This window comes from Mastigoproctus giganteus, chromosome 5 (genome assembly GCF_048544385.1).
Source record: "Mastigoproctus giganteus isolate SK-2022 chromosome 5, ASM4854438v1, whole genome shotgun sequence".
Classification (NCBI taxonomy): Eukaryota; Metazoa; Arthropoda; class Arachnida; order Uropygi; family Thelyphonidae; genus Mastigoproctus; species Mastigoproctus giganteus.
In genome coordinates this window covers 215,136,347-215,148,665 of record NC_143579.1, presented here as the reverse complement: position 1 = coordinate 215,148,665, position 12,319 = coordinate 215,136,347, and the positions used below count along the sequence as shown (strand labels likewise).

The 12,319-nt window shown below is 36.5% G+C and overlaps 1 protein-coding gene across 1 annotated transcript in view; it reads right to left on the bottom strand.

Moving 5' to 3' along the window:
* The window catches only part of LOC150086091 (proteasome assembly chaperone 3-like), a 32,059-nt gene that overhangs the window by 10,457 nt on the left and 9,283 nt on the right, over window positions 1-12,319 (bottom strand). The window contains exon 2 of the mRNA XM_090373701.1: window positions 9,745-9,846. Within this exon, the coding sequence (XP_090229827.1) occupies window positions 9,745-9,846 (102 nt within the window). The remainder of the gene's footprint in view (window positions 1-9,744; window positions 9,847-12,319) is intronic.

Here is a 12,319-nt window from a genome sequence, read left to right as displayed (position 1 = left end):
TACTGTTATATTACACAGAAAACATCCACAGACTGCTTCTCTTCATATATGAGGAAATTTTTGTCTCTTAAATATTTAATCATAAAAATGATCAAGTTTATGTATATAGCTCAAGGAGGCTATTGGAAGGAATTATGTATAAAGCGAACAGAGATTTCGTCATCTTGCATAAATGGTTTAATAGTGAATCCACCTGGTTTGGAATGCGGGAATGGACCATCACACAGAACATCAACTTGTTCTGATGTACATTTAACTTTGTTCGTGTTCCCTCTTTGTTATCTATTGCAGTTTTGTTTTGGGATTGCTCGTGCAGTTTTGTCACTGTTGAAGGATATTCTGTTGGAGTGTTTTTGATGTTCTCTAATGATTTGGTTAGTATATGTCAGGGGTGACCAACTGAATTTGTGATGCGAGCTACTTTTTTTCTTCAAAATGTGCCGTGATTACCATCTCAAGAATTTCATTGCACATGGTTAAAAAAGTTAATCAACACATATTGAAAAACATTGTTTATAAATTTTAAAATTAAATACAATTCAAAATTCTTATTTTAAATTCATATGTATTTAAATTTTTAATTTATGTGAAGTATGTGTCTTCATGTCATCTACCAAGCTTTCAAAATCGGGGATATACTGTGATACGGCCAATCATAAAGAATTTTCTGCATGCAAGTCCGTAAGAGTAGAGTGATTCTTCATCTTGGTTTGTTTCAAATACAAAAAGGCCGATTCCCAGATATGTGGACCAAAACAGGAATTTAAATGTTCACTGCATTTTTTTGACATTTGGGTACTTCTCTCTGCAAACATATTTCCAAAAGTCCTTTTCTGATGATCTGGCTTTGAGGAAGATATCGTTTTGCAATGTAATAATTTCATTTTCAAGTAATATTTTCTTCATGTAAAAAATCTCTGCAATTTTTTTTGTATCTAAGTCGACATTAAATGGATAAGAAATATATTGAACAATGTAGCTGCTGATAATGATCTTGCATAATTGAAAAGTGATCAAATTTTTTTTTCTTTGAGATCCTTAGCCATTGCCAAAAATTGATATTTATATGCAGAAATACCACTAATCATGTCACCCACATTTTTATTTTTTCCTTGTAATTCCAAATTCAGATCACTTAATTTACTGCTAAAATCTTCCAAGAAAGCCAGATCACACAACCACTCAGTATCTTGTAGCTGCTGAAAATCATCTCCCCTTTGATCAACAATTTTTTTTATTTCATTCAGCAAATTTCGAAATCTCTGTAGAAACTCCGACTCAGCCACCTCACATCTGTGTGTAATATCAGATCTGGTTCTTTTATATTGAATTGCATTTTGAAGTCTCCTTGGGAGACACTGTCCTCTGATGGAATTCACGATTTTGAAAGCTATGTCCATAATACTTTTAGTATTTAATCTTTTGCTGGCTAACACTTGTTGGTGGATGATACAGTGGTAACTCAAAAAAATTGGAAATTCATCATCCTTTTGGCACAATGCGATGAATGCGTTAAGATGCCCTGTCATTGCTTTAGCTCCATCTGTTGTTACTGATACAAGCTTAAATAGTGGTAATTTAATTTTTTCAATAAAATTTTTAAATGTGTTAAATATATCAAGACCTGTAGTCCTTTCTTTTAACGAATCAACGAAACCACACCCAACAGTTCTTTGCTAGTGGCAGAATCATCGAAAACCATACGAAAAAAAACGGGCACTGAGCTGTATCACTGACGTCTGCAGATTCATTCAGTTGTAAAGAAAAGGACACACAATTGTTCGCTCACATTTTTACTAATTTTTTCGATCTGTCGCATCACAGTATTTCGAAATAACTGCAGATCTTGAAGAGCACTTTTAATTTAATTTTTGTTCTTAACATTTTCAAAAAGAGAATCTGTTATTCCTAAAAATGCGTCTTTGATGACCATCAGAAAATGGTTTGCATTTTTTCCCCAAGAAGATGACCCACTTTAAATGATGCTACAGTTACTGCTTTAGATTGTAAACTAGGTGTCATGAAGAAATTTTGTTGTGCGAATAATCTGGATTTTAAGTTCTTTAAATTTATTTTTCAAAGGTCACTATTAGGCGGAAAATCTGATTGGTATTTACCATGGAACGCTGAAGTGCCTTTCTAAATTTCCTACTTTGGGTATAGCCACGGAAGCATTACAAATGAAACAATAACATGTTTCTTTTATCATTACAAAAAAGTATTCTAGTTCCCACTCGAAATGAAAATGATACGTTTTACTATTTTTCGTAGTATTCATTTTAAATCAAAGTGTATTAAATTAACATATAAGTACTGCCCAGTTATTAATATTAATTAAGCTAAATAAGAATTCGACACATACACTATGCTCTCCACAACGTAACTGCGTGAATTTTCATAAGAGAAGCCTAGCAGCTGCGCAGCAACAAGAGTAGTCAAGTGGTTCAACGGATTTGTATTAGACATATGCAGTGGAGCGCATAATAATAACAACATTTAGATATATTTAAAATTCGTTGTGATCGAACGAAATTAAAGCCGCGATCGACTTGTTGGCCACCCCTGGTATATGTTATCCTTTTCTGTGGGTATTCCACAAGATAGTAACTTCGTTTCATATGTTGATGATTTGGTGCTGATGATTCAGTTCTCGAGCTCCCATGATTTTAAGTTTTTTGCTTTTAATTTGTTTGTCCAGAGGTGTGTGTGTGTGTGTGTGTGTGTGTGTGTGTGTGTGTGTGTGTGTGTGTGTGTGTGTGTGTGTGTGTGTGTGTGTGTGTGTGTGTGTGTGTGTGTGTGTGATTTAATGGACTATCTGTCTTGTTTTGGACCTCAGTTCAATTCAAAAATGCTAAGTATTTCATTTTTAGTTTATCTTGCACACCACTCATCTTAAATCTGTGTTCTTAACCAGGAATTTGTCCAGAGTTCTTTGATAAAGTTTCTAGGAAATGTGTAGATTCAAGAGAGCAATACACTATAATTGTCACTAAATTTTAGAGATTTTTTTGTTATTGGAATTTTAAAATGAATGTGGCATGTGTCACATCAAAAACTTGTTTTGAAGGATTTTGTTCTCTGTATTTGGCAATGATTTATGGTTCAGCCATCTGGTCATCTGCTACATTACCAAATCTGAAGTCACTCCTTGATATTGGGTTTTGATCTTAAGGTGGCTTTTGGAGAAATTAAAGTTGCCCATTGTTCAGCTTCTAGGATGATATTCACGGTTATTTACTCTTTGAAATGTGGGACTTCCATATTGTAAGGTCTATACTAAATCTTTTGGCCAGAGCTGAAGACAGTTTGAATCAATAAGATTTTTTACAATGGAGAATTCTGGGACAAGGTTTGCAGGATATTGTATACTTTTATAGTACAGAGTTAGAAAGCAAAAGTGGCAATTGCTTTTCTAACTCTGCCCTGAAGCTGGTCAACTACTTGGAATATTTATCCAGACTTTGAAGTACACAGCCTAAGCAATGTGTGCCTCTGAAGGGAATACTGTTTCAGCATCATGAATGATGTAGCATCTGTGACTGGTGTGCAATGCTGCTATTTGGATTGTGACTTCTTTTGACTTGATGCTCAAGCAGGCGCCTCCGTAGCCAGGTGGGCAGGAGTAGCAGTGCATAGCACACGCTTCTTGATTAGACCGGGGTTCGAGTCCATGACCCACCAAATACGAAGGATGCGGAAAGGTCAGGGAATAACCACCGCATATCCCCGGAGCAATATGGCCTTAGTTGCTAATGCTCCTAAAAACCAAATAACAACAACAATGCTCATGCATGGCCACTGTGGAAGACTTTTGGGCTGTTCTCTTTAGTATTTCAACATAATCTGGTATCATCCTTATGGGTGTTTTAGTGATTGCTAAAACACAAAAACCCCTTTGATGCTGTATTTTTTGTCCTTAAACCCTATTGTTGCAAGGTACGTGGGCAGCCTCTCTTTTTTATAATTAATTTTTTTTCCAAAAAAGTGATGTGTGTGTGAGCTATGAAGGTGTCATTGAGCATTTCTACAAATGAGGGGTTAAAGCATATCACGCAGGTATTTTAGAGACAAAGCCTTTTATCCAAACCATATTCCATGAAGGCCACTGGACCTTCTGGCAGGATTCAGCTGAAAAGGTTAAGACATCTGGATTTTTTGGATTTCTGATTACAGAACAAACTTTTTTATACATTTTTTAATTTAAACACTAATTCAATAATAAATGATCTAGTTACTGAAAAAAAAAAAAAAAAAAAAAAAAAATTTTTAAAAATTGCACTGCATACATTACCTAACTTGTTATATTGATATATTTAAAATCTATAGGAACTGTATATTATATACGACAATATTTTATACTCCCACTTTACAGTATAAAATATTGTATAAAATATTATGAAAACAACAGGGATTACCTTTATTTTAGATATAGGAAGCTTCTCAAGTTGCTTCCCAAGAAGCTTCCTATATCTAAAATAAAGGTAATCCCTGTTGTTTTCATAATATAATAGAATATAGGAATTATCGAGCACTTAATAGTTCTATTATCAAATCTAGTAAGTACAATATATAGAAAAAATTAATTACAGTATTCAGTAAAAATACAGCAACTCCACGACTTACATAAGGGTTGCGTTCGGCAGAACCCTATGTAAGTCGGAATTTCCCTTATGCAGCACTAGCAAATTTGATTGAAGCAAAAAAGAAAAGGTTCAATGAACATGTAAATAGAATTATTTATTAAATTTTTTTATCTCATATGCAGGAAAAATTACAAAAAGAGAGAGGAGACAGGCATAATGTCAGCAAGTTTTACCCTTTGAGCATTGTTGCTAGAATTAACTCTCCAGCTGATGAGCATGCCACTGCAGAAGTTGAGGGCTGTGGAGATTTGAGAAGGAGGGTTTTTTGGTGACTTCACTGCATACTTTAATGTTTTGGAAACCAGCGCGATGCTTGAAAATATTAAACCACCTGTTGCTTCCCACAAACTTGGCTTGGGGTTCGCTATACTTATCCTTAATATCTTCATAAATACTTGTTGCTTTTGCTTGAATGGCCATTGGACTCATGGGCATTTGCTTCTGAATCTGATTTTTATCCATATTATTAATAGCTTTTCCATCTTCTATATATTTTTTATTTTTTATTATTTTTTTTATGTGAACCCCAAACACGAGAGGTATTAGAACCTATAGTACTTAGTACCGTGCTTGGATTGGAGGTTGAGAAGATGAAAGAAGATATTTGTTGACATTGGACTTGAACTTCTGTAGATTGTAATTTTCAGGAAATATGTATGAAGGAAGGTTGTTCCAGAAAACGGCAGTTGAATGAATAAACGAGGAAGATGAAAAGTTGGTTCTGTGGGTTTGAAGTTGGACGGTAAATGGATGTTGGCTGGTGGCGGCACGTGTTCGGACTGTTTTGAAAGAGAGAGAGCGGGAATTATAGAAGCCAATTCAGAAGAACAGTACCCATGGAAGTATCTGTAGAAGAGGCATGCAGCAGAAACAGTATGTCTGTGAGAAAGCGAGTGGAGAGACTCTGTTAGAGATGAATCATTAATTAACCTAACTGCCCTCTTCTGAATGGAATCAAGAAGCCTGAGAGAGCTTTTGGGGGCACCACCCCCAGATGTGGGAACAATATTCCATGGCAGGGCGGATTTGCGATTTATACAGAGTGAGCAGCTGTTTGGAAGAAAAGTAACGGCGAGAGCGAAAGAGAAAACCAAGTTTTTTAGATGCAGAGGAAGCAATATTTGTAATGTGCTTGTGCCAAGAGAGATTAGAAGTCAGGGTAATCCCCAAAAGAGATATACCATTTTGCCTAGAAATCGGAGTGTCACTAAAGATAGGCACAGGAGCAGAAGAATCCTTTTTGCGAGATATAAGACAAGACTGAGTTTTAGAAGGGTTGAAATCAACTAAGTTGTCTTTGCCCCACTGGAGAATTACCTGAAGATCAGCATTTAACGAATTGGTAGCAGATTTTTGAGAAGTTGAAGCTGATTGAGCAGGACAAGGTTTCTCAAAATGGAAAGTGGAATGCAATGTGCTATCATCAGCAAAACTATGGATAGGATTTCCAGTCAATGGAAGAAGGTCATTAATATACAAGAGGAAAAGAGTGGGGGAAAGAAATGAACCTTGGGGGACACCAGCATTAGTGGAGAAGTCAGAAGACAGAGAGCCATCTACCATCGCTCTCAGTGAGCGATCAGAGAGAAAACTGGATAACCAATTACTAAAAACAGTTGGCAAACCATAAGATGGAAGCTTGTTTAGAAGACCTTTATGCCAAACACGACCAAAAGCCTTTGAGATGTCAAGAGCAACTACTTGTGTTTCACCGAACCTTTCCATTGAATTAGTCCATAAATGGGTAACATAAGCCAGAATATCACCAGTGGATCGACACTGATGGAATCCATACTGGTGATCGTTGATCAGACGGAAGGTTTCTAGGTAGTTTAAGAGTTGGCGGTTAATTGATTTCTCCATTACTTTAGAAAGAGTAGAAGTAATTGCAATGGGACGATAATTGGATGGGAGGGATTTGTCACACTTTTTTAGGAACTGCTGGATATGAGCAAATTTCCAAGCAGAAGGAAAAACACCTTTGGAATAAGAAAGTGAAAAAAGGCGGCAAAGAATAGAAGTTCAGGAGCACAGGTTTTGAGAACAAGTGGAGAAATACCATCGGGACATGGAGCTTTCTTAGCATCCAGATTCGTCAAAATCCTTCTGATATCCTTTTGACGGAAGACCACAGGAGGCATTGAATGGAGCGTGTTGGGAATGGTGGGAGGTGTTTTACCAAGATCATTAATACATGAGCTGGAAGAAAAATGGGATGCTAGCAGGTCAGCTTTATCCTTGGCTGAAGTGACAACAGAACCATCTGGTTTGGACAGAGACCAGAATGCTCGGCTACCATTAGGGCAAGAAGCAAGTTTTCTATTCTTAGCCTGCTCAAACTCTAGTTTGGACTGATTAATAACTGCTTTACAATTGTTGCGAGCTTTGGTGTAGGCAGAAAATGAAACTGAAGAATTAGAAACAAGCCAATTACGATATGCGACATTCTTCTCTTGAACAGCCTTAGCACATTTATTGGAAAACCAAGGTTTAGATAAAGGACGAGATTTTAAAGTGGAGTGTGGGATAAAGGATTCCATTCCTGCAAGAATAATTTCACTGACACGATCTGAGCAAACGTTGACATCAGAAGTTTTGAAACAGTAATCCGACCAAGGAAAAGAAATCTCGCAGGTCATCCCATTTTGCATTCTTGTAATGCCAAACAACACGAGGTTGGGAATAGCCATGAGATAAAGGTTCCATTGGAGAAGAGGCAATCACCAAGTTGTGATCTGAAGTGCCTAAAGGACCTCTCACTTCGACCGTGTACTTAGAAGGGTTGTTTGTGAGAAAAAGATCAAGTGTATTGGCTGTATGATTAGGATTGTCCGGTATTCTTGTAGGTAAATGAACAATCTGTGCTAGATCATTAGTAATTGCAAAAGCCTCAGCATCTCGACCTGCTGGGTCGGTGTGACTAGAAAACGGAAGCCAGCTGGAGTTGTGAACATTAAAATCACCAAGGAAAATTACCTCGCTGTTAGGAAAGTTGGACTGGAGAAAGTCAAGTTGCAAAGAGAGGAAGTCAAAGAGCTCCAAGTGATTAGTGGAATTGGGAGAACGGTAGAGACAACAGATGAATTTGACACAATGAGGTAGAGAGATTTTAAGCCACAGAAGATCAAAGAGAGGAGATTCCAAATTGCCAAGTCTCTGACAGGGAATATCAGAACGGACATATGCACAAGTACCACCTTTGAGGCGAAAGGAATCATACAGCGAATAATTTGGGCATCTGAGATTAGCAGTGGTTGAATCAACCGTTAACTGAGATTCTGTCAGAAAAAGTACATGGGGTTTGGCAGACTGCAAGTGGAAATGGACATCGTTGAGATTAGAATTGAGACCACATATATTTGTGAAATGAATTAGGAAGTGCTTGGGAGGTTTAGATCTTTTCGCAGATAAGCTTGCTCTATTAGTTTGACAATTCATGGTGTATTCGATAGTAAGAAAAAGTGGGTGGGACATGCTGTATGAAGTAATGAAATTTTTGGATATGGCGTACACGTGGTAAGAATATACCCAGATCCTTGACATAACGTGGCCTCGACAATGCTCCCAGCATACACACTACTCGGCCTCCCTCCAGTTACTATCTGGCAGAGTAGAGGTAGCAAGATTATACACTAGCTGATCCGGAAGCCTCCTAGAGAGTTACCAATAGGTTCGGTCCGGTGTACTAACTAGCGGCCGGCCTGCGAACACTGTTTTAGAGCTGTACCCTCGAAATGTAAGGAATATTGGATCTCGCCACGACGTTCATCATAACCTCAAAAGTCATCAATCATACTGCATGATGGAAGAGATAGGGAAGGGTTGCCGGAACTTAGCTCTAGAGACTAAACATGGGTTCCACCACTTCAAGCCTCCAATAAGCAAAGTGGTGGTATTTCACTGGTTGATGAGAGTCATCTACCACCCATATAGCACCTCAATGCTGTTTTTGTGATCACTGTTAATCTTAAACGTGTTGATCCTTTAACATGTTCTTTTATATGTGCGCTGTTCCTTAAAATAGTATCCACTATTGAAGCAATGAGACCTAATTCCATGCAATAGATGACAAACTTTGTCCTGCTTTGTATTTCTTAATCATTTTCATCTTCATTTCTAAATCATCAATTTTGTTTCATTTCCTAGCACTGCCAGCACTTGCACTTTCCCTTCACCATTGTAATAAGTAAATAGGAATGAAGAGAAGATTCTGAAAATTTGTTTTTTATATGATTGAAGATTTCAGTGAAGGGGAACTCATTTCACCATAATACCGTAATGTAAAAACCCACAGAATTTGAGTTATCAGTATTATTGCAAATGCAATAAGATCGAGTTTACTACCTTTGTAATAGATTCTGCTAATAGAAAAGTCCAAAAAACCGGAAAGCGTAAATTGTTTTATGGTAGTGACCTCCAGAAATGTGTTTCAGAAAAATATCACAAAGGCATTCAAAATTGATTGTTATAACGGAACATATGATAACGATGAAAGTGTAGTGCAATTTCTATTAAAAAAATGATCTTTTAGAGAGATAAATAGCTTAGTTATATAGCAAAAATTTCAACTTCCGAGGCTTTGGAATGAATTACCAAAAAAAAAAAAAAAATGTGTTATTGGGTTCGCATTATATTTTCACAATACTGACATTTATTCCTATGGGATGCAAAATACATTTCCACAATTTTTTTAAGTTTGCACCATCCGGCTAAAACTTACATAAAGTTCTATAAGTCGAGTATTACGTAAGCTGGGAAGTGTAATAGGGTAATAATGAAGAGCTGTGCCGATATTTATAATGTTTTTTATATCATGTTATCAAATTTACTGAATATCCAAACTCACCACAAGAGCTGTGCTGATATTTATAATGTTTTTTATATCATGTTATCAAATTTACTGAATATCCAAACTCACCACATTCTCGTAAATAAAAAAAAAATCTGGTTTGCAAATGGTAAAAATTGAAAAAAAACAAACAATAATCAAAAAATAATCACTGCATCAGCAATGAATATACATAGATCATCAGTAAATATTCTTAATCAACTCTGCTGAATGCTCACACTTCAACCAATAGTTATAATAATAGGCACTTACCATAGTTCCCATTTTCTGAAACTGGGTTATAATGATAAAAGTACAATCATCAAACACTGTAATGGCTACATCTGTATAATCATCACCGATTTTTGCTGCTCCCTAAAAGTAATGTTTTTATAATAATTAAAGAATAATAATATAAAAATTAAACATAACACAGAGTATTATCTAAAACTAATTAAACAATTACAATGAAGGTTCATAATTATTGTCATCAAATATTTGTTGTAATAGGATAAGTTAATATAGAATCTTTAAGTCCCTATACAAGATTTCATATATTAACCAAATTACTCACATCCTTAAATGGAACACAACTACTTATATTGCATTTCTTAGATGCTGTTTCTGTTTTTATTATAAATTTTAATTTTTAGGTTTTTTTTTTTTTGCTTTGCTGAATTAGAAATGATTTATTCATTAGGATTTACGTAACATATCCTATTATGAAAAATGTGAGCCCAATTTGAGATAGCAAACTGTGCAGGGGTCTTCTCATTGTTCATTCAATCTATTCTCTCACTCCTCAGATAGTATTTTACTTTCCTAGAATCTATTTAAGATACTAGGCAAGTAAATATTTTCACCAATCAAAAACAGAAAAATACCACATTATCAATTGGAGAATAACTGGCAGGAAGAGGTACAAGGAGGGTATGATCCTATATTCAGAAAAAAATGTATATAGGCTGCCACATGAGCCACAGAAGGTTAACTTTTCTTTAGGCATAATAGAGCAAAATAGTAAAAAGAATTTGATAACTCTTAAGCATATCCATACATTACACTTGCATATAACATTTCAAAAATACCACTGTTTGTCTTCAGGTCAGAGCACAGAATCCATTTTGGTTTAGTATAGGAATTTGGCTAGCAGAGATAAGGAAGTGATTATTCCTTTGTATAAGGCAATGGTCAGGCCACACCTTGAGTACTGTATACAGGTCTGGAGGTCTCATTTTAGGAAGGATGTAGAGTTGCTAGAACGAGTACAGAGAAGGGCAACAAGATTGGTGAGAGGAATAAAGGGATGTGTTTACAAAGAAAGGCTTAGGTTCTGCAATGTGAAGCATCTGGAGACTAGGTACCTGCGAGGTGATCTGATTGAGGTGTATAAGGCCTTGAATGGTTTGAGTAGGCTCAATGCTGATGGGATACTTCCGCTTCCTCAGATTAAGAACCTGAGGGAAGACAGTTGTAGAATAGATGTGTGGAAGTTTGCCTTTAGCCAGCGGATGGTTGATTGCTGGAACAGACTTCCATCTGTTGTTGTGGAAGTTGATATCTTAAATAAATTTAAGGCTGAACTAGACAAACATTTGGAGTGACCGGATGGGTGAAATGGGAAGGATTTTTTGTTTTTTTTTGGGCTGATGCTGTATAAGCTTGCTTTCTTGCATCATATGCCTCAACTAATGCTAGTTCACAGCTATTCAGCTGATCCATATTATTATATTTTGAAGGGCAGCATGTTTCATGTCCAAAAGGGGAAAAATTCATTACAATTAACGGAGATTGAAAACTGGATGGTCTGCATAATCAATCCTTTTCTGAAGGAAGTCTGAATAAAAATATTCCTAAAAAATTTAGCACCACGAACAAAGCACTACTCTCTTGCTGGAAAAGTGTGGCAATTAAAATATATACAAATTTCAAATTATTAAACATTTCTAGGGCTAACTTCAGAACAGGGTGCTGCTGGGCATGGCCAATGAATGGTCGAAGTGAAGGACGTAATTGCCCTTCCCTCCTGGCCGTACGTTTCAGGAAAATATCACGTGACAAACAAAAAGGTAAAATCAGGAAATGAGTTCTCCCCGATGCTGTTTTAAATTGGAAAATGAGTTCCCCCACCCCCACACCTCAGTGCTAAATTTACATCAGGAAATGAGTTTCTCCTCATTATTACAACCATTTTCTCATTTCACACCCATCACAACATATGGCAAGGAGAAGTGGGGAAAACAGTGAGTGACACAAGTCACTGTCGGTCGATCCTGCTTCTTCCTTTTCTTCTCACCGATTGTCTGGAGTGTGCACCCTGTTCCTAATTAAACAATTTATAGAATTAGCCCAATTTTTCTATGTCTTGTTGCAGTATCATGCTGTATTTCTGTCAATTAAATGTCTTCCATCATTTCTTTAGCCACTAACTCCATTATTTTCCTTGGAACAGAAGTTAAGCTAACAGGTCTGTAATTATTGACTTTGCCTTTTGAGCCCTCTTTGTTAATAGGAGAGAGGACATCTCCAATCTATAGGGGGTTTCCCATGAATCCAAAGATACTCTCATCACCTGAGGTGGATGGGATCTATCCAGTTATATTAGAGGCAGCAAAGGAACTAAGCAAACCCTTAGTCATAATTATGAGAGCATCCTTGGACACAGGGGAGGTCTCCACGGACTGGAGATGTGCCAATGTATCCCCAATTCACAAAGGGGAATCGAAGGTGACACAAATAATTACAGACCAGTTATTTTAACTTCTGTTCCAGGTAAAATAATGGAGTCACTAGTTAAAGATGCATTGCAGGATCATCTAGACAAGACTGCATCAATAATTCAGACACA